Genomic DNA, 24,355 nt, shown 5'->3' on the forward strand with positions numbered 1-24,355 from the left:
GATTTCCTCAAAGGAGCAAGAGAAAAGCAAGTTGAAGAGTAGTCAGGTGTAAGAAATATTAAATTATCAATATTAGAAGGAATCTTCAGTTTTTAGTTCCATTTCTGATTTATCAATTTCCCTCTGTTCCTTCAACACCATTAGACTGAAAATATCAACTGTTAATGTTTTCAAAGATGCGTGTTGTAGCTTAAGTGGACATTTCCTGTAGGGTGTGTCAAGCAATAGCTGAGCTGCAGTAACTGATTGCCTGTTCCTCACTTGAAGTAAATGAAATTTAAGACATCCTGAATGCCAGTGACTGAGCAATCTTGGAGAGGCAGTGGTAAGAGTGAAAATTGCTACAAATTTGCATGACTGTTTCAACTGTTTTCATATGTCAGCACAAAAGATTACAGTGAAAAAATGCAATGGAACCCCAAATAGTTTTGCTATTTATTAAATTTTTGTACTATTTTTCATCAAAAGTGTATGCAGACACTTTTAATCATAAATCTTGCTGTCCAAAATGATCTACATAATTCCTGGAAAACGTCCTCGTTATCTATGTAGTCATCTATGATCACATTTTATATAATTTATAATTATATAATTTTATTTTTATTATTTGATATTAATACACTTGGAATAGGTAAAATTAATTTGAACTATTAGATTTATTAATGTTACTGTATTAGTAACTTCCATCTAATTCTATTTTTCATAAAAGTGCTTCTCACCAAATTGTAATGTATCCATTATTCTGGCTATAATTGAACAATTTTAATTGTTTAAGTAGCAGAACTATTTATTACTTCATTTGTCTTTCTTTTATTCTTGCATTTTAGAATCATATTCTGCTTGAAAAACTGTGTTACTTCTCCAGTTCTTCTACCAGCTTCCAAGGTCTGCTCAATGGCCTGTTTCCATACCCATGTGGATGAAAAGTCCAAGGCAGTGTAAGTCCACCACCTGGAACTCATATCATTCCTCCTACCATGCCCTCCACCTTTCCAGAGGTTTCCCTGATCCCTCTGTGGATCCACAAACTCTCTTTCTGTACCCTGTTTCTCTTTCCACCACCATTTATGTCTTTCACTAGCTCTCCTCTAATAAAGTCCATGTCCCACCAGTGAGGGGTGTAGATCTGTCTTCAAGAGGCCCAACCACATTTGGAGCTTGTAGACAACAATTTCTCAATGAAAATCTCAGCTTAGATGTAAAAAACACACAGAAAAATTAGTCATCTTTCTGGCTTCAATCCTTTTGTCTGCAAGCACCACTAAGGGACAAGATGATTAAGGGAAAAATTTGCAAAATGGCAGTTGTTAAAAACCAGAATGAAATACAATGAATTGGTAATTTTACTTGAAATTTTCATAAGTCTTCTGAAATGTCAATGTATTCAAGATTAAGTGTTTTATAAGGGATATTGCATGTTTTTAAAAATACATTAAAATGTCTAAAACTGACATTCACTTTGAATGGGGTTAGAAACTTGCAAATCAACTAGGCCACATTACTGAGGATGTCACAGCTCCACAAGCAGCTGGAATCAGAAAAATGATCCTTAAACTTTACACTCTGTGGTACTGTAGAACTGAATCCTTATGGGTTTTATACAGACATTTTAAAGCCTGAAAACAACACTCTCTGTGTTATAACAGCACTCTGATCTGAAAGAGAAATCTGCTCTGGTTTACAGCCCAGAAGCTGTAACTGTATTTCTCATTATAAATTTACTTCTCAGCCATATACAAATGTATTGCAAAGGATTTTGTATTGGATTCCCTCTTAAAATTTATATTTACAGCAAAAAAACCCAAAAAGAACCACGTTAATTTCTGAGAGATGTGAGAAAGAGTGGTGTTTATTGTCACTATCTTATTAGAGAAAAAGGAGCTAGAACAAGTGCAAACTATTTTTATCTAACTTAAGTTTATTGGTTTTTTTTTAATATGATGAATGCAAATTTGTGATTAGAATATTATATTGTTTTCTATTTTTCAGAAGTGAAAGTAAATGAATTAATATATTTTACATTAATTATTTAAGTGACATCATATATATCACTGGATAAATAACACATTGTTTAAATTTCTATTTTCTTGGGAAAAAGATAGGGCTTTACCAAAAAAGGTTTCATAAAGTAAGATTAATCAGATGGCATCTAATCAGAACATGCATCTTTAAAGGACAAATACTAGGAGAATAGAAGGCTCTGGGGAGACATTATAGCACCTTCCAGTACCTAAAGGGGGCTTACAAGAAAGCTGGAGAGGGCTTTTTTCAAGAGTTTGAGTGGACACAGTAGAATGGCTTCAAACTGAAACAAGGCAGCTTTAAATTGGATATTAGGAAGAAATTCTTTACTGTGAGGGTGGTTAGACACTGACACAGATTGCCCAGAGAAGCTGTAGATACCCCATCCCTGGAAGTGTTCAAGGCTGGTTTGGTGGGGCTCAGAGCAATGTGGTCTAGTTGAAGCTGTCCCTGCCCATGGCAGGCTGTTGGATCTAGATGATCTTTAATGTTCTTTCCAACACAATCACTCTGTGATTTATGATAGCAATGCTACAGACACAGCAGAAAAGGGTTGCCCTTCCATGTTAGGGGGTTGCTCTCTCCTTGTCACAGGATGTATCCAACATGTGCAGAGATGACTGGGTACTTCTCTGGATTTTAAATGCAAACACATTATCTTGAAATGTAATCTAGTCAATGTCACGTTAGTACTGCTGTTGGTGCAAAATATCACCAATCTTTGTCTCCTAGCAACTGCTTCCCACTTTTTTGCTTGCTGTCAAATTTGTTTCTTCATTCTCTCCAGATCTGCATCTCATAAAGAGCTTTAAAAAAACATTTCCACACTAGAATTTAATCACTTTTTTTTTTTTTTTTCATGAACAGTCTATTGAATAAAACCTCTCCTAGTTACCTGCTAATGAATACGAAGGTAGTGGTAATGTTGATTCGAATAGGCTGCTTTTATTCGCAAGTATATTACGTATACTTTTCTGCCATTAATTAATCTTAAGAGAACCAGTGGTTTTTTGATTTTTAGCTAAGACACCTGGTAGCTGCTTTCCTCTGTGAAGATCAACTGGACACTTTTCTTAGAACACTGATCAAAAAACTGGGTTTGGAGAAGAAGTTCATTCCAACAGTTTCTTCTTTCCAAATACACAATTTAAATGTTGAACCCAAAGTTTGAAGCAAAACAGGAAAAAGATATGCAGGACAATAAACGTGTTCAGACAGATATTAAGTCAATTATAGCTATAGAATGGCATAAATAAGATAATAATTTATATTTTGTTCTTCCTGAACTGCATATAAGGATTACGTATTTCCTGACCTAATCTATACTCAATCTCTATTCTAACCAAGAAGTTAATCTGAGCTCCTATTTTTATTCAATTTTAATGGCATCTAGTAAATATTGTCTTCATTTGCTGCTTTATGAACTATTCCATGCATATTCATATATAATATCCCAAAATATTTCATAGTCCTGTCTTACATTAGCCACACAACTTTTCAATGGATGAAAAAAAAAAAAGACCAAAGAAAGATACCAGTTACTTAGCAGCAGTAAGAGTGTTTGGGAACTGTACCATTAAGAAGGTCAGGGGTGAATAAATGAAGAGAGATTTCCACTTTATGAATACAGCTGCCAATTTCAACTGGCTTATGCAATAGCAAAGGCTTTAAGAAATGCTAAGTCAGAATTTGACATTGATCCTAGTCTGAATCACTCTTAACCTTTACTGTTCAAAACTTCACACTTTCTTAACAATGCTCATTGTTTGTGAGACATAACCTAACCTTACACTTAGGAAAAAGTCACCAAATTTAACTTTGAAGATGATGAAAATCTAGAATCGGTAGCAGAACTGCCCATGCCCCTTGTTTCCATATTTCCAAAACTGTTAGCATAATTAGATATATGAAAATTTTTGAAAATATGTATAGCTTCTGCCAAAATAAATTTCTAAATAAAATGCAGTCAGTGCAGTATCAATTTAATTTGCTGTGACACAACTTACCCAAGGAGACAGAATGAGATTTCTTTGAGAGACAAATAAAATGGTAAATATTATAAACTAAATTAACTCTGTCATTATTCCCATGCCCTAAAGTAAAAATTCCCACAAAACAGGAAGACTGTTGTTTGGCACCTCTAGGATCTCATATGGATAGTGGGGTAAGACTAGCAGCATTCTCTTACCACCTTCTGCTCTCTAGGGGGTATCTACAGGCTTCAGCCAAACAGGACTGTCTCTCTTGCATGGGAAGCTTATGACAACCTTTCAATCTACAGGGCACAAAGGGATGCTGAAGGAGCTGTCAGACACTGAAATAACTGTCAATGACTTTGTGAAATAAGTTAAGGCATTATTCCTGATTCTTAATATATTTAAACAGGCCTCCCTAGAAATTAATGTTTTATTTTTCACCTTCGATTCTGTTTAGTATTTTTCATTGCATTTTTTTGTAGTAATGAGGATGTATTTGTAGTTCTTGTACTGTGCACATACCAAACCTTTTATGATCGGTCAAGTTTAGTGCTTTAGAGCTTGTTACAACACCTCGAGAAGTTTTAGTGTAGGAAGTGAAAACATGAAAGAAAATTTGCATTCAGGAAGAATGCAAAGATTTAAGATTTTCTTTATATTTTTGTAAGTCTAAAAGGCAAAATTGTTAATGAAAATAATCTGTTATGCTTTTGCTAGAATGTAACTGCTAAAATAATAGTTTCAGTGTCAATATTTTTTGTGAAGAAAAAGATTAAAGTTTTCAGTATTCATTTTTAAAGGGTCATGACACATTTTTAGTGCACTTTTGACAGTTTATCTTCAACTTTGTGAGCATTTTTTGATGGGGTAGCGTTTATTTCCTGTGACATCACTGTGTCATATATCATGTTTTCTTGCCTCAGTATTTACAGTGAAGTTCTGTCCACAGGCCTGCCTGAACACAGAAGCAGAGTCTGTGGGAGTGAAGCATAACCCACAATACAGGGGGAAAAGACATATGTAAGGGAGTGGATCAAAGGGAGTGGATCACTGGGATCCAAGGATGCCAAGAGACTTGTTTGGTGCGTCATAGTAAGGCCTTCTTCATCTTTGAAAATAATGGAAGTCTGGGAGATTCCTGATGAATGGATAAACCACAAATGCTGTGTCCAGCATCATGAAAGACAGGAATTATTCTGGGAAGATCCAGGAAAATGCAAGCATTTACAGGCACACAAAGGACAAGATGGTAAGAGCCAGTAAGATTTTGCCAAAGCCAAATGATAACTGGCCAACCTTATTGCCTTGCATGATGAGAGGACTGGCTCCATGGATGAGGGGAGAATAGTGAATGTGTTTTATTTTGTGTTTACTAGCTTTCTGCAAGGTCTTCCATTTATCCATAGACAAAATGGTGAGATAGGAATTGATGAAGTGCATTCCACATTGCATAGAAACTTGGCTGGACTGCAACGTGCAGAGGTTTGACGCAAAGTCCATGTGGCATCCCACTGCCATGAAAGGAAAAATCCCATGGAACGGGACAGGCTTGGGGAAGAAAAAGCAGTTTTGCAGAAAAGACCTAGGGGTGAATAACACCAACACACACCTTGGTCAGAGGGTTGGGGGAAACGATTATTCCCCTCCAGACTTTTGAGGCTGCATCTGATTTTGGGCTCCCTGGTACTAGAAAAGCACTGACAGACTTCAGTGAAGGCCCACCAAGTTGGACATGAGTTAGAGTATTATGGGAAAAAAATTATAATGAGGGTGGTGAAAGCCCACAATAGGTTTTCTGCTTAGAGATATCCAGAAACTGATTAGACAGAGCCCTAAGCAACCTGGAACAGCTGGCCCTACTTTGAGCAGGAGTTTGGGCCAGATGTCTCCTAGGAAGTCCAACCCACACTATTCTACTAGTGCCTCAATAGCTTCAACAAAGCTTTATAAGTGGATTGATATCTTATTTCTGAAGGGTCTGAAACAAATCCAACTTACATAATTTTTCTGTCACCATGCAGAATATATGACTCACACGACATAAAAAAAAATTTTAGCACATTTGGGTGTATGCAGTCTTTTCTACTTTCATTATTTTTGAATAAAAATCTCAATAATTCTGACAATGTGTGGTACAATGTGAAAGCATTATATTATTAGGTATCTGGATGACACATAAAATGTCTTTGATCCCATCTTTCTTGAGACATTATAACATAAGCACATACTTTTATACAGGACTTCTACTTGAAAATAATGTGTGGTAGGTTTATAACAAATTTTTTTAAAATAATTTATTAAACTGTTTCCTTGATTGATCTTGGAATGGTTTATAAGAAAAATAAGATTTATTGTATCAAAAATAAAAAAGATTCAACATATAGGTGACTAGCAGTTATGAAAAAAGTAATTTTGACCAATTCCTTTTAGAACTTGTTTTATAATGCAAGGATTCTCCTGTTAATATGATTGCAGATGGTTGATTTTTCTACACTGATAATTATTGGTACCGCTGGGACAGGAACCCATTATATACATGTGTACCTCTGTCACTCTGAATGTTTTTATGTGCTGAATACTGATCTTTAACATTACATTAAAAAATACAAAAATAGAATTTTCAGTAATACAGATCAAAATATTACATTTAACTTCAATCTAATTCTGTACAATAATATTCGAAATGGGATGTAAAACAAACTGCATAGTACCTAAATATTCACAAAATAAATAAGAGGTACACAACTTCTGACTAATCAGAATCTCTTTCAAGTTTAGTTCTTATTATATTTATCCTACACAGTGTTAGAAAGTATAAAAGCTAGAAACCTTCCTGCTCTAGTTCTATCTATATTTAAAGTGCTGGATATAAGATCAAAGATCTGCCCATAAATCCCATCAATACTAAAAAGATCTTTTTAATAATACAGGATTTTTTAAGTCTTAATGTCATCCAAAAGCTTCTTATAATTGCTTCTTATAACTGAGACTGAATGTGGCAATTACTGCCATGGTCTCGTAACCACGGTGGTGTTGGATCAAGGACTGGACCTGATGATCTTGGGGGTCTTTTCCAACCTGGTTGATTCTATGATTCTATAATTATATACACTGGTTAAAAGTATTTATATTCTCTTTTCTAGATTTTTTGAGGCTTTCATGATATCTGAGTCGAACATATAACCTAAAAATATATACCTAAACACATAGTTTTGATTTGATCTAAGTTCTTTAAGCTTATTTAACTCTGAACCTGATAATTAACCCAGTATGGCTCATTACCCACAGTGTCTCACCCTTTATTATCAAGGATATATAAATATTACTATATAACTACAGCTACCCTTTTCATAAATCTATCTCTTTTAATAACAGTTCCTTAAATATAGTCAACTTTCTGAGTATATTTCTAAATTTAAAAAAGTTAAATTTATTACTGTGAGATCATTAAACTGGTTCTACACAGAACAGCTCATTTGTGCAGTCAATGGTTTCACATGCTGTGCTGCACAATGTCATCCCTGCTTACCCAGCCATCTCAGAGAAGCAACTCGTCTGCAGTAATGAGCAAATCAGCCAAAATAGACCCCACAAGGAATGAGATTTTTTGCTCATGAGCCATGGTTCTCACGTGCTCCCTGCATGTCTAGTTTTGAGACACTTAACTAATTCAGATACTTCACCTTCTGAACATAATTCTTCTAGGTACAGTTTCTGAATTCATGTAAGCAATACTCAAGATGATAATTCATAGTTGGACAGTTTCATTCACACGAAAGAGTCCTTTTTCAGAACAGGACACATGAGAAACCCAGTAGAAAGACCCTTTTAATTAGTATGCCTTGAATGCAGTTATGAGTGGTTTTTGTCTTGATTCTGCAGGCACTTCATTACCCACAATAACAAAGGATCTACAATGTATTTTAGGTTGTGCTACTTGTACTGGGAACACTGTGCTCATGTAGCAAAAGCTAAAAAGATCTCTGAACTTTAGGAGAAGTATGTCTAGTATGGATGAGATTTGCTTATTTGCTTATTTCTATTGCCTACAAAAGATAGCTAAAGTGACCTGAGGTGTACTACAGCTATTGGTCATACTTTCTTATGGAATTCTCCGGACATGTGCAAATGCTGTAAGTACAGGGCATATTCCAAGCAGTAAATAAACTATTACTGTTGCTCTGCTGCATTATAGGCCATGGTAAAGTGATTTAAAGAGTGTTTTAGTAAGCTTTTATTCCATACTGTACCTTTTCATCCAAAGCCTTGTGGTGCTCAAAGAGAGATTTCAGAGCTTTGAGGACCTCAACTTCACTGGAAACTCCTGAGGGAGACTGTGCTTGCCGTTTGACCACTGTCATCCTCAGTGACCTTTCATGTCTTGAGACAAGGCACTCCAAATGCTCCAGTAACAGCTATTGGATTTGATATAAAAGGTTATTAATTTTTGTGTGCTTAAATGCCATGGAAATTCTAACTACAAAGAGCATGACACCAAATGGTAACCTAATTGTAGGAGAGACTGCTGCAACAATTGAAAACATTTCATGTATCTAAATCAGATGGAATAAATAGAAAAACAGAAAATCTACTCATGATTTCACTTACAACTCTGCTATGAAAAGCAAGAACAATAAACCACTCAGCCTGGGGTCACTGTTTAACTAAATTAATTATACATTTACATTATTTGTCATAGTAATTGATGAACATTGAAAACGGAATAACAACCAATGCCGGTCTAAAAAATCATGTAAAAATATTAAATCAGTTTATAATTAATTCAGCCTAACTGTAAAATATTTTCAATTTATATTGGAAGAAACAAAATATGTAAAAGTGAACAGTACATTTTATTAGATTTTTAAGGCTATTCATTCAAAAAGCCACAGCCAATAATGTTTGTCATTAGCATGTTCTCTAAAATGTTCATTGTCTCTGTTGTACTACAAACATGAAGAAAATCAGAAATGTCCATAAATACCCCTGAAATAACCTGTAAACAAGATATTGTAAAAATATATTGTACTTATTTTTCATTATTACTCTGAGGTTAAATAAAAAAATAAAATGGTACTTTGATGTGGTACAGAAAACCCCATTTGTCTTTACTTTCATGGGGCTACCATTGCTATTCTTACTGCTGGAACATAAAAGAGAGTTGGTTAACTGTAAGGTTAAATCAGGGTAGCTAAATTCATGAATCACAATGCATGATAAATATCTAAGTCATTGAACTGGAAATTTGAAAGTTACATGGATAATTGTTTATATTTCTCCTTTGATGTGGTTCTTAATATAGCTTCTATTAGTAATTATATATCTGTAACCCATAGTTATTCTCAGTCACACAACGGCCTCTATTGTTACATTAATTAATAGCAAAACAAGAGTGCAATCGCATTGGACTTGTAATATATAGATATTAAGTCAGGAATGAATAACACTTGGTGACATCTTTGCTTCAAACATGATTCTTATGTCTGGATTTGCACCTGCTTATTCTGTTACAAGAACTGTATTATTCATAAAAAATAGTGAATGCATATGCAAACAATGTTCATACATTAAGAATTGTAATGACTCCCCTCAGCTTAAGAAAGGAGGGTATTTCTATCATTTCTGAATCCAAGTGGAGGTCTCTATTTGTCAAAAGCAAATGAGCAGGAAATTCACAAGCTCTGTCAACCTTGGAGGGCTGATAGCAGATACAGGTAGATTTTTAATTATTTGAGGCAGTTCAATGTAATATGCGAATTTGAAGACAACTCTTAATGATAGAGACATCAGGAATTCAGTATGGGGCTCTGGTAGGTTTGTAACTTAAATGAGGACAGAACAGCATCCAAATATTTGCAGAGCTTTTCTGTTCACAGTATTACATACATAGTTAATTGCTATCATGAATAGAATTGAATTTCTGAATTTTGGTCTAAATTCTCATACCTTCATGATTTTTCTAGGCTCCCTAATTTATCTGGGAGAGAGCTGGAGAAAAGTAAGTCAATAGCTGACTTCTAATTCTAAAACCTACTCTCTGCCCTATCTCTTCAAAGAGTCTGGGAGGCTGCAACATTTCCTTCTCTGTGTAGCATGACTGCATCACTCCATAGCCCTGTTAAGCCAGAATTTGACTCTAGTCTATGCTGTGGACTTAGATTTCTGCGCAGTTATTCCCTCTTCCTGGCTGATCCTTTTAGAGCCAGGCTTATCCTGCCCTGCTCTCTTTATGAAGAAACTTTTCAATGCATCATAACTACCTTTGGATCAGTCTAAATCCAGTCAAAAGACTATGAATTTCTGGAGAAATAGGGAAAAAAGTTAGATATTGATTCACTGTTGAGTTTTTAGTATGGCCATTCCTTCCATATGTCTGTAGTTGTCTAATGCTCAAACCGACACCCACTAAACCAGTCCAGAATAACAAAACCTTGGCAACTTCTTTTTCCAGCCTGAGCAAGTTTGTTATATTTGATTTCCTATTACCCTAAATGACTTCTCTCTCAGACAAATGCTGTGATGATCAGAGACTTCTGAGAGCCTATATGCAAGTATTAGTTGGAAAAGAAAATGAGAAAATCTGGTTCAGGAGAGAAGAAAAGTGATGGTGACATGGAATTCTTGACATGGACAGAAGGAATTATGAATAACCTACAGCACAGACATAAATAAGGACCGCATGAAAAAAACCTAATATACGTCCAGAACCTCACTTTGAATTGGTGTAGACAGACAATCCCAACAGGGAACAGTCAGCATGGACAGAAGAAAGACAAGACCCTTACTAAACAAAGGCAGAACAGAGATTGAAAAGAACAATGAAGAGAGGAAAACAAGTTAAACAAGATTTTCAAATATAAGTGCAGAGTGATGGGAACTCAGAATTTCTAATGTGGTAACTGTGGAGGTGTTTGCTATTTGAGATGAACAGCACAGCACTCTAGCCCTTTGTAGAGCTGCAGATAACATATCTAACTTTAGGTGAAGTTACTGCCATGTTAGAAACACACAAAATATATATCCAGATACAACACTAAACCAACGCAAAACACAATACTAAATCAATGACAGTTATTAATTTAATATACACAAAAACTGTGTTTGCCTTTAGCTTAGAACTGCCATTTGAGAGGAGAAAAAAACATACTCCAATTTCTACATACATTTCATAGTTGTTAAATAAATCAAATGCAAAATACAGTGTTGTCTATTTTACTGTATAAAGACAGATAATGAGACATCACAGCTAAAGGTCGAAACACCCATGGAGAACTATCACAGTACTTGTGAATTCTTCAAATTTTTTTCTTTCTGTTCTTATTTACTCTAACTACTCTGTTTGCAGTCACTCATTCTTCTAGAAAACTACCTCTGAACACTCCAAGTTTCCTTACCATTAGCCCTATGAATGCTCAAGAAGGCATGCTAATATAGATTTCTAGCTTGCAAAATTTCTTAGTTTTTGCTTTTCAGCAAAAGTCAACTTTAGGTCTCCATAAATTCTGTGAGCACTGCTTACAAGAAAACCAGCTGAGCAAGCAGTACTATTAACCAGGTCTTTCAGTGTAACATTACTCCCAGCCATAGTGAAAGAGAAAAAAATCCCAAGGGTTTGAACATCTGACTGTGACTGAGCACCTGATGGCAAATCCTTGCTCCCTGCTCTGATGAAATGTTAGAATTGCAGAATCACAGAATTTTTTAGGCTGGAAAAGACCTCTAAGATCACCAAGTCCAACCTCTAACCCAGGACTGCCAAGTCCTCCACTAAACCATGTCCCTAAGTGCCACATATACATGTCTTTTAAATACCTCCAGGGATGATGACTCCACCATCCAGTCTGTTCCAGTGTTTGATAACCCTTTTAGTGAAGAAATTTTCCCTAATATCCAACCTAAACCTTTCTTGGTGCAACTTGAGGCCATTTCCTTTCATCCCATCTCTTTTTACTGGGGAGAAGAGGCCAAACCCCACCTGACTTCAACCCTCTGTCATATAGAGAGAAATAAGGACCCCCTGAGACTCCTTTTCTCCTGGCTAAACAATCCCATCTCCCTCATCTGATCTTCATAAGACTTGTGCTTCAGACCCTTTATCAGCTTTGCTGCCCTACTTTGGACATGCAATGACACTGCTGTTTTATTCAACTTTGCCCCAATTACAAAAGGGTAATAGATTTTCTCCACTTCCCTGGAAAGAGCAAATGTGAACTATACTGGCAGAACTATGAAGTGTCTCACTGCTACAATGATGGGGAAAGGGATATGTAAACACAAAAAATGCACATTGAAGATGATAATGTGTCCACTCAATGTTTAAGTTTAATGACTGAAGGAAATCACAACTTGTGGACGTGTTGAGGACTTTCCTCTCCATATGTAATTTAAGAATTAATATTCCAAATATTTTTGAGAACACCACAGGATTTCCTGTTGAAAAAACATTGTAACAATATTGGTAGTTCATTTAAACTACAGAAGAATTGTTAGAAACAGCTTTAGGGATTTCAGTATGCTGCAATTAAACTCTGGCATTAATCGTGATCATGGGCTGCTGAGCATTTTCTGCTCCTTCACACTGTGTCAAGCTGTTACAGTTGTCAAGCATTCAGAGGGACAGGCAGCTTGCAGAGAAAAGAAGATGAAGATCAACAGCAGCAGGTAGGACAGAATCACCCACGCATCATTGCTATGCTTTTCCTACTGGAAAGCATAAGCTTGACAATGAATTATGAAATAATCTGACAAGTGAGTTTAACTCTTATACTGGGCAAATTTTAGGATGCTCAAGATGCTGTACTGATAGTTATATCTTATGTAAATGGAATGGTTTCTGGGGCTCTGTTTTTTTTTTTTTTTATCAGCATAAAAAATGTATAAAAATAATCATTTAAAGACTGAAAAATGCTCTGATGCACATTCTCTGAGTGAACGAAGCATCTTCAAAGTGTTAATCAGAACTAAATCAACAAGAAAAGGGAAAACTGTTAAAGTATAACCAGTTTCCCATATTTCTCAAATCACTTACAAAGCACTTACAGAAGTGGTTGATTTCTGTGAAATGAAAATACACGGTTAAATTTAATGGTATAAACTACATCGGTGTGGATTATTGCCTATTATGCTACACTACATCATACCATCATGACTGTGTGAACATTGGTTTACATATCATATGGAAAATGGAAGAGGTTAAAACATTCTTTTTCAGGAATGAAGACTCAGTAAGTTGATACTAGTGTGACTCAATATGATTGAGTATACTATTGATACCAGTGTGACTCGCACTATTACAGGACATGGATTTTAATGAATATAAAATATTTTAACTTTCTTTATTTTCAACAAACTTTTCTGTAAAAAAAAGTTCACAGTAGGATAATAAATGCAGAAATTAAAGAATCAGCACATGGTAATGAAGAGAAAAGGAAAATCATAAATAATGGAACACAGTGAAAAAACAAAGGGCATTTACTAAAATGAGACAGACTTAGCTTAAGAGATTCTTTGGAGGAGAAGACAATTCTCTTTTGAGGTCCAGCTTATAGTTTCTCACCAGTATGGGCAAAATTGAATTTCCTTTAAGCCCATACTTAGAATGAACATTTTTCAGTGCATCTCCCTCTCTGGTGCAAGCAAAGATGGCAAGTAAAATAAGCAGACATGGGGTTGAAGATTATCTCTAAATCTAGTCTCAAAATCAGTGATTTTCTGCAGCATTGTTCCACAGTGGTGGGAACCACTTTGCACCTGTAGTCATTTGGTGTGACTTCAATAGCTATACTGGTAAATTAACAGCAAAAGCCATTTTTTGAAAAAACAAAGTTACAGCCTTATTACAGCATTACTTCCCATGTCTGTCCTCCTGTACAGAAACCTAAAACCTTAATGAAATCATATGTGAAACAAAGATATGAAAGAAAATGTAATAATCAAGATAATGATACAAAGTATTAGAAAGAAAGAAAGGAGTTTTATAAGAATAATGAATACAAATATAATAACTATTAGACTACACAGGTTACCTGAAAACACAGGTATTGATTAACTATATACTACATTTACTATCGTCACACTATATTCAGTGACACTTCTTTTTTTTGGAAGAAGAAACACATGAATCTAGAGGATATTTCATAATATTGAGGCAAAAATAATGACATTTACTATCATTTATATTAGTGAAATAATGTTTTAGGATTTGCAGACTTCAGGAGACACTTATTTCATGTGTACAGTGCTTTTAGACTGTAAGATGTCACAAAATCATGTTTAAAATATAAAACTGAGCTCCCAACTCGGTTTCAGCACCTATCAAACTGATGTAATTAAAAGGATCTATAAGAAAATTAGCTAAATAAAGTAGTTAAAACCATATTTTTAAAAATATTCTTAGAGTTTCCCAACGCAATAGAAGGCAATTTGAATGATAAAACATAAGGTTCTGATCTGTGGGTATTATGAGACTGCAGTACATAATTTAAGATGTTTCATAAGCCATTCAATAAGAAACTGAGAAAACAAAGTATGAATAAAATCAGATATAAGTCAGCCTTGTTCACTTTAATATGTGCTTCAGCTCCTAAGGTAGGAAGCAAAAGAAAGATGTTGACACTGTCTTTGTTACAGGATTTTCATTCAGGAAGACAGCTTTAATTTCTGTTGTTCCTAAACTGCTAGAATGAAAATATTTCATACCAATTTAAGTAACAATTTATGCTGTATTCAAAAACCATATGTTTGTGTTCAGTTCTTTGTTGTTGTTTTAGTGAAAAAAAACCACAATCAGATTAATCCATATCAGTATTGTATGAGGTTTTTTTCTGCCAAACCAACCTCCAAATTTCCTCATAATAATATTCTGATTTAATAAGTTAATCCTACACACTTTTTCTACTTTTAAAGAATACAGATTGAGACCAAAAAAAACTTTCAATTTTAATTTAAATTTATCACAGCCAAAGTAGTGCTATTTTATAATCTCCATTAAATAACATGCTAGATCACAGTGACTTGTCATTCAGCTTCAGAAAATATGCACTCTTTCCAAATGCTATAATTGATTATTCTAGCTAGAGAATATCCAGAGAAATAACTGTAAGGGTTTCTATTAAGATATTTTGTATATGTTTTCAAAGTCCTGTTCAGTGGTTTTGCAGAGAGAACCTGTTCGTCTTCCTGTCAGCAATGCCACATCAACCAATACCTATACATATGCTTCTGCACTTTCTATTTTGCCTCAAGTACTGACAGATGAAGTTGCTAGCTAAGCTTTTGACATGAAAATGTTTATACTGTAGTATGTCAGAAAAATTTAATTATCAGAGTCAGTAAAAATACATATTCAACAGCAAAAGGTCAGTAGGAACCTTTGCGTAAGAATGCTCCTAGAAGGATTGAGTAGGAACTTGATAAAATATTTGGGTAAGGTTTAATCTCTGGTATTTTGGCTGAGACTTTGAATGTATGGGTCCCAAGAAATGTAATTCCATCACGGTCTCTCTCTCTAATACGTTACCATCAGAGTCTACTACTGCAGCTGGGTGTACAGTAGGAAATCAGAATATCTGTTGTTGGGTTTGGGTTTTGCTTGTTTGTTTATGTTATTGGCGAAAACTGTATGAGGCTGTTGCCAGGAAATAAAGAAACACATAAGTCTAAAGTAAAAAAAAAAAATACTGCCAGTTAGTCATAACTGAAAATGTAAAGGGGAGCTAGAAGGCTAATGTGTACCCAGAACCTCAGAGAATTGCCACTTTCATTTCTTTCTGTTGATCTTCAGTTTGAAGCAGGAGGTACTTCAAACAGTATCTTTATGCTGTTAACCCAGGGAGATAAAAGGCTGGATTAAAAAATTCAGAAGCTGCAATTTGGAGCTGAGCCTCTTCATCTAAAAGCAGTAGGAAATGCTACCTTGGACAAAAGAGGTTGTTATGAATAGTTCTATGTGTGGTTATGCATGAGTGAGTCCTTGGAGGTCAGGTTAGGTAAGCCTTGCTAGCTTGCCTCTAGCCAAGCTAGAGCTGATTCAAGTGTGAACATGAGAGGGATGGACAAGAGAAGCATTAGATGGACTAACTTTATATATGAGAAAAGACATTTAATTTTCTCACTGTGAAAGTGTATCAGCGGTCCTCCAAATATTATTACTTGATTAGAATCTTTGCTAAGTTTACAGAAAAATTTTGGAACAATCTTTTTCTTACAAAATATTAATACTGTTTTGCATTAACAGCATAGATCTCAGTTTGCAAGAGTGCCTCTTCATAGGCAATGCCTTCACAATGAATGTTGCTAGAAATCTTATTACTAGCATGTCATGGAGACATTAGCTTTGCATCTAAAATGCTGGTCTTCTCCAGTAAAAGAAGTGTCCCTATAGAAGAGAGCATGACTATTACAGCCAACTCTGACAATAAATGTAATATATGGCAGCTTAAAGCCTGGAAAGAACATATATGTGACATGATGGGGGCATAACTTATTACTGAAAATGCTAGAGGTCAGGGTAAAGCATGTCTCTGAACTTCTCTTTCCTTCTCCAGTAACACTAGAACTCTGTATTTCCATTGCTTGCTGTAACATCTCCTGCATTCCCTATATTTTTTCATAGTCTAAATATTTTGATCTCCAATACCCAGCTTCATCCTCATTTTGAAAACACACTGTAAGTGTTTACCAATTTTAACTGCAAGGACTTACAAGGATTATCAAACTCCATAACTCTCATTTGTTATGAGTTCTGGAAAATCTCTTACTGATTCTTCTTTTACATAACACAAGAAACATAAGAATGGATTATCTTTAAGCTTCTAGGTCTCCAAAGAAGGTGCCTATGACAGAGACCAGTCTGACTTAGGAGATGTCTTGCATTTGAGTCATCTTCTTCTTCTCTCACAGTTGTTTGGCAAGTGACTGTCTTTGTCTACTTGGCTGTCTTGGAATTTTTGCTAGTCTGGACTGCTTATATCAGGTATTGGTGCACTGCAGTTTTAATATACTAAAGTTGGTGTTCAATGGGCTTTGCAGTGAAGTGGATAAAGCATTTTTACATTAAATACTAAAATAACTGACATATGTGGCAGTTACTGATAATTTAAGCAGCCTTAGAAAGCCTTCAAATTTGTAGCTGAGATGCTTTGCTAAATCTAGAAAACGCAATGCAATTCATACATGCTTCTCTTAATTAATTAATTAATGCTATTTTTTTGTGAGTAATTTTGAACTGCTTGGAATGTGTGACAATCATGGGAGAAAAAAGTCTCACCTCTGTCTCCCACCATGTTTCCCAAACCCATCACCCCTAAGAATTTTTTGCTAAATGTGATGATCTCCTGCACCTCTAGGAGACCATGGAGGTAGACGGGTCAGCTTTGTCTCTTTGTAGGTATCTATATCATCTGTCCTTCCTTGGATTTCTGAAGTCTATGGCACCCTGGTGCTATAGTTGGACAGAAAAAAGGAAGGAGAAAGGCCCTCTCTCAGTTCTTTTGGCATATACATTCTTAGATGTATGTGCTCAGAACACAAATTAACTGACTAAGGAAAGATGTTATTTGAGCGTCCAAAGTGTTATTAGTTTATTAAGTTTATTAAGAGGAGAAAAACAGGAAGAGTTACACAGATCACAGAAGAATGAAATATGAATATGAGAAAACACCAAGTTCAGATCTATTCTATATGTCCTCTATATCTGAGATCTATTCTATATGTCCATTACCAGCCTGACTCCTGTCTGATCTGGGACTACTACATCTTTTTTCTCACACCTTTCCACAAACACCATAAAGTCTCCTCTGCTATCCTCTTCTACTTCTTGATAAACTCTGCGTTTGCCCAGACAATTTTATGTGCAAATTATTTTATCCTGAAAGCATTTCTGTACATCATTTGAGAATTTTCAGAAGGTGCTGTCACATATAATCTTGTTCCAAGGCAGAACAGCATCTTCTGATTGAAGTAGAACAGGATAAATTTAAGGGTGAAATCTTGTCCTCACTCAGCTGTATGGCAAATGACATTTACTTCAGGGGTCACATGGCTGCATCTAGACTAAACAACAGACTGCCTGTGGTACGTGTGGCATCCTTCATCTCATCCTTATTCAGATCAAATTCAAGGCACAAGGCGAAACAGGGTCTGTTGTAACCTTGCCTTTTGCACTGATAAAAGACGAAGATATGTGCAGGCTACTTAGGCAGGTCCTGGGTCTTGGAAGGCTGCATCCTGTGTTTTGGAAAACATTTAAACCGAATGACCTTAACATGTTATATACAAAATCTGCTATGTTTTTAATATATCTGGCTAATACACTGATTTCCTCCAGTACTGTAGCACAGTAGATATGTCCTGCTACTTAGAACCTTTTCAGACACTACTTACTAAATTGCTGGAATTCTGTCTTCTTATTTATACAAATAAAGATCTAAAATTTTATATAAATTTGCACATACATGATATCCAGAAAAGATCTCTGCTGTATACTTACTCTTGTGTTGTTTCTTTCAGCTTTAAGTTCTGAAATCTCCTCCTCTTTTTCAAGCAGCTGTTCCCTGCATGCATTTAATTCTTTTGTCAGTGCGGCAAATTCCTGTAGAATAAAATTATGTATGAAGTTACTCCATATGTAAGCACTAGAACAGTCTAATCCATATGCATTCTAGAGTTTGAGAATTTGAATAATATTTGGAAATCATCAACACAAACTAAAATAGCATACATAAACTTCAGCATCTACCAAAATCATTTCAAGTCTAGACATATCTAATAAAAAGCAACTACTGATTTAAGTTTAGAATAAAAAAAGGTTCAAGATGATGGCAACATCTCCTATACATAAGCTACCAGAACCACACCAGAAGAAGAACAGAATTGGCCAATTTCATAGCAACAGAGACACCACATTTCACACATAAGGAAGTTCAACACAACATACCCGCTTTGCGAGTGTTCTTGCCTCTCTGAAAGGCATCCTTTGCAATATGGCATGGGAAAAAAAAGTTAAGGTATTCACTGATCAAAATCTATCTAATATCTAATGTTAATGTAAGTAATATATGTATTGTGAAAAAATACTCTACTTGAATTTAACTATTTAGATGTCCTTGGACATTACAGCGAAATGCTGTGATGACTCAGAACAATATTTATGTTTGTTAGTTAGAATGAGTTTTCTATGAATCAGCAACATAAAATGAAACTGAATTTTAAGTTGCTTCAAATGTGAAGCTCTTTACATGCAACTAATAAGTATTCTGAAAAACACATCTTTCAGTTGTCAAAATTTCTATTAAAATGTCTTGATTTTACCATTGCTGTACTCTTCAACAATACACATACATTTTTGTCTAAAAGGGCAGTCATAGAATTGTCATTAATTTTACTGATGAAAAGGTTTCACTCAGGCACAAGATGTACTAAACCATAGTGGTTTATTTTATACTTTACAGCAAAAAGATGTTACATATTCCATGAAAACAGTAAAGTAAAGGATGAAAAACCTTTAAAATTTGTGACCATGTCTTTGAAAAAAAAAAAAATGTCTTGATGAACAGCATTGCTGCTTAACAAAGATGTATACATATTTTTACATATTAAGTTAATTTTAGTTTGACCAAAACAGTCAGTGCTTAAGAACACCCACCAGCCCACAAGCAGTGAGTTAAACTGCCCCCTCCCCAAAAGAAAGAAGTTCAAGAAAAAAACATGTCCAGGTGGTTTATCTTATCAGCTAGTAGGATGAAGCTAAGGCTAAATCTACTTATTTAAGACAAAAGCTAGTGATGATCTCCAAAGAGCTTGGTTTGCTGCTTCCCCTCAAGCTGTGGAAACCAGCTTTTATCTGAATTAAAGAGCTGCTCAGAAGAAGTTTGGTAGGTATTCCTAGGCTCATTCTGTTTCAGTCAAGTTTCTAAACAGTTAATGGTATATGGTATTATATATTATAAAGTATTCAAGTAAATTTCAAGTGACATTCTGACAACATGTAACTAAGCGTGTTTTGTTTGGTTTTTCATTTTTTCAGCAGCTGGAACTGGATTCACAGTAAACCTTCATGCAAATTGAATGGTAAGAAGGAAAGTGTTACTCTTATATCCTCAGTAGACTTTGTTTTAGACACCAGCTGTTGCTCACAAGAATCACAAAGTGATGTTTTGTGTCATACCTCCTAATCAGTATTTGCTTTTTACATACTAGTGATCAGGTACATTTAAGTCTGCACAGTATACTTTGATGCTAAAGCCCTTAGCTTAGCTTTTAGAATGAGATTTATATTGTAAAACTTGTTTTTCACTTATACAAAGTATCCTTAAAAATTTTGCCTGTGGGTCTTAATCCAGGATTTAGAACCTGCCAGTCCAGCAGTGTTATTCTGTTTAAAAAACTCCTGTCTTTGAGGTTATAAGTAATATTTCATACTGAATGAAAATACCGTATTTAATAGAAAACTAATGATATCAAGTCAGATTGCATCAGAATTTTGAAGCACAAAACCACATGTACCCACATATTTTTCTATAGCACTGCAGGGTGGAACCCTTGTTACTAATTTACATACACTTTATACACATGGATGGGTGTCTAACTCTTTGAGAGTATCACAGAATAAACTTTCAGTGTGATCTGTGTACTATGTGTACTATGTTATGTTTTCTCATTTCTTTGTATTGTTTCAGCTGGAATTAAAATAGACATTTTGGCATATGCTTCAGCATCTGGATGGGTGACAGGTGGTGGAAAGGATAACAAGTATCATCTGGTGATTTACAGTTTGAGTTCCAAACTACAGTAAGACAAAGCAGCCTGATAACATGTTTCTGTTGCTTCCCTTGGAAACAGAAAAAGATTTATCTTTATTGTGCCAAGGCAAGCTTGCTCCTGGAATTACAGTCCCTAATGCTCTGGTCAATATAATCTCAAATAACTAAGGAATGAAGTTCTGACTAGTTTGCTGAGCAGTACAGAGTTTATCCCTAGGGAGAGGGTTTTTTTGGTCATCAGCATAAGTTTTCCCTTGCTTATAAGCAAACCACTAGAGTCCCATATCTAATACAATGCCATCTCAGCCTTGAAATACCTACAGCTCATATTCATAATATCTATTAGCATCTATCTTAGCTGGGCTACCTGTGTCCAGTGTTTTAGATCTTCTTACTTGAGTCACTAACATGACCACTTCAAGCCTTTTAATCATCCAGTTGCTGCTCCTCTCTGAAATTTCTTTCTCCTTTTGACATACCTGCAGTACCAGCACTTACAACAAGCAGTCACCTCTTTATACTTCTGGAACTCAAGTGGCCAACTTCATCTGAAGAACTAGAGAATGCTCAGTCATCAAGAGCTTTGAATTCTCTGTGTTGAAAGATGACAGAAAGAGGGCTTTCTTCCTTGTGTTTATATCATAAGCCTTTTAAAAGGAAAGTCTAAAAGTAAAATTGAGTTTGCTCTAGAACTTTACAAATTATTATTTCTGTCACACCTGGTTTGATGTATTAATCAGTAGGATAAAACCTCACAACTTGTTTTTCAACTAATACTTCCAAAAATACACATAAAACTTATTTTAAATGTGCCCTTCTAATCCAAAGTATCCATGAGATGTGACCAACACCCAATGTTTTTCCCACAGGTTCTATACAAAGCAAAGCATATTTTTTTACCATGACATACAGTTATGTAATAAATAACATGTGATGGTTATTTGATGACCTCTGCTCATGCAATTCCCTCCTATACATAGAGGGATCAAGGGAATACTGTCATCTGGAATTACTGCTTGCAGCAGGAATCTTGCATGGTCAGTGACCACGACAGTCAGTCATACTTTGGAGCCCTGAAGGTAATATCTGTTGCATAACTAATATGATTTGACAGACACAACTGCACTCTTAAAGCTTATATAGAAGTTGTGTGGCTACAATGCTAATTAAGAACTGAAGTGAATTAAAACTCTATGAAAATTATTCAGTTGTTGCACCGTTTTTATACTATACCAAGACATTAAGATGTAAACAATCTTTTTTAATGATAAACAACCTGAGAAAGAGCATTGCTTTCCCCATTTGAATAAACATAATCTCAGAGCCCCTCTTATCTGCTGTTTCTCTTTTTCACTTAATACCTGGGCTATGACACTAAGCCTTGAAAACCAATTCAACAGAAATTTGCAGCCACTGAAAGGACCACTAGGCTTCACAAATAAACAAAAGTCAAGGACTTCCCCTGGTAAAGCAGCTGAAATACAGTTGGAGCAGAGGCTGGAGGGTGCCTGGGAGAGAGGGATGCCATTGGGACAGGAAGGATGGCAGTGCTGCCAGATGTGCTGGCAGCAGGACTAGGCAGGGGAGGCATACTACAGCTCTCTTACCATTAAATTTCTGCCTTTAGGGGCTGGGTCAAGAAATGCTGCTTTCCTTGCTTGCTCCCAGGAAAGGCCTACAAGGTTAATCTTTTTATCACTAAATATGCATAAAACATATATAACTAGTCTCCAAGAGGAGGGTATGCCACAGAAATTATGAGATCCCATAGCTGTGATGCTCAACTGTAAAGCATATGATCCAGTCCAGACTGAGATGAAATGAAAATATTGTTTCCTGTCATCCCCACAAAAAGTTACTGAAATAAAGTAGAAATTTTGTAATATTAACAAAAATAAAATAAAAATCCATAAAATTCAGTTTTGGAGACACTGAGGAGATTCAGCTTAAAATCTCCTCCTCTGGTTTTGCCATTTTTGAATGACAGTTAATTTCAGGAATGAATGAGTGAACTAATCTCTGCATGGAAAAAAGATGGTAGGGTTTTATAATTTTTATTTTCCATTCAACACAAGCTATGTCAACCTATTTGCTTTCCAACAATTTTAGATATAATTCATTTAACATAGGAAATTATTATCTACTACAATTCCCTCAGAGTTTTAACCTTTAATTTATTATGTTTTCATTCAGTCTAATTTTGTGGGAGTAAGAAAAAAAAAAGAACCTTCTTTCTTTTCTTGCTATTCCTTCTTTGAAAATATTGTTAGAAATCTTTTAAAAGACCAAGTATTTATTGTAGCAATTTTGCCAGTACACTGACTTCATCCTTACTGACTCTTATTACCAAGACAAAACACTAAAAAATCCTGAATGTAATTCACTATTTATTATCTTGTTACAGAGGAGACAATGATATTCATTGATTCTAAACTAGGTTGAATGCAAGATTTGCCTCATCCCTGGAAGTGTTCAGGGCTCTAAGTGGAACTACATGATCTTTAATGTTCCTTTCAGCCTAGGCAATTCTATGATTTAAATATATGGGTTTGGTGTTAGTCATCTGAACTGTTCATTGCTGCATTGCTGCTCAAATGAGAGTTCATTTGCACACAAGTTTTAGGTTGGAAGATATGTACCTTGAAATACTGTACTGTATGTAGTAGGACCCCAGTAAAAAATGGAAATCTGGATCTCAGGAGTAGTCTCTTCATACATAAAAAAGCCAAAATTTCAAAACTGTAGAGTAGTCTCTGAATCAATCTCTAAAAAATATCAGAGTAGTTTGCACTAGATGCAAAGTTACTCTATGATTCTAGAGGAGTTACTCTAGATTCTAAGAGGATGAGATTTCTGTTATGTAAGAAAGAGAACTAACTCAGTAACAGTGGATTTGTGACCCCTTTTTAAATTATTTTTTTGGTCAGAAATGTGGACACTGACTGAAATTTTGATATATGTAGACATTTACCCACACAGAAGCCAATGCTCTTTGGAATAAAGAAAAAACTCTTCAGAGGCTCAGAACCCTACATCTACAAGAATATATAACTAACATCTACAAGAATTAATAATTCCAGTACATTCACTGAACAGAAAATTGGACAAATGGAGAACTGTTTTAAAACTTTCAATCAAGAGGGAATTCCTTCCTTAATACTCAGTTGAATCTACGTCAGATTTTGAAATAAGTCTTGCAAATATTTATTTATTCACTCATCCCTTTCTGGGTAGAAAAAATTATCTCAAGCTAGTGTAGTCTCTCTGCGCATGGCCTGATACTGTAAATTAATAATTTACCATCATGATTGTGTTTCCAGAGTAAGAGAGATATAATTGCTTTTTTTGAACAAAAAAACCCCACCATGAACACTCTTTCAGTACCTTTAAAAAAACCACACAACCACAAAAACAAACTTGAAAATACTTACTTCTAGGAGAGATTCAAAAATAATAATAGAGAACTGAGTATTATACCAGATAAAATTTATATATCTGATTAAGGTCATTTGAACAAAATGAATGGATATGGATATATTTTGGTGTATCTTTGCTGCATATGTACCATAACTTCTATGAAAATGTCACCTAAATTCA

General features: G+C 35.1%; 1 protein-coding gene across 17 annotated transcripts in view; it reads right to left on the bottom strand.

Annotated features, from left to right (window-relative positions):
- PPFIA2 (PTPRF interacting protein alpha 2) overlaps nucleotides 1–24,355 on the bottom strand; it is a 310,694-nt gene that overhangs the window by 100,611 nt on the left and 185,728 nt on the right. For 16 of the 17 annotated variants that reach the window (XM_027902167.1, XM_027902160.1, XM_027902158.1 and 13 more), the window contains 2 exons: nucleotides 18,487–18,588; nucleotides 8,249–8,413 (listed from right to left, as the gene is read on the bottom strand). In XM_027902167.1, the coding sequence (XP_027757968.1) occupies nucleotides 8,249–8,413; nucleotides 18,487–18,588 (267 nt within the window). Of the gene's footprint in view, nucleotides 1–8,248; nucleotides 8,414–18,486; nucleotides 18,589–18,933; nucleotides 18,957–24,355 lie in introns of those variants that run through there. The other variant, XM_027902163.1, reaches the window with a different exon arrangement.

The sequence above is a fragment of the Empidonax traillii genome, unplaced genomic scaffold (assembly GCF_003031625.1).
Source record: "Empidonax traillii isolate 1590-97213 ecotype Southwest subspecies unplaced genomic scaffold, ASM303162v1 scaffold846:size362177, whole genome shotgun sequence".
Taxonomy (NCBI): Eukaryota; Metazoa; Chordata; class Aves; order Passeriformes; family Tyrannidae; genus Empidonax; species Empidonax traillii.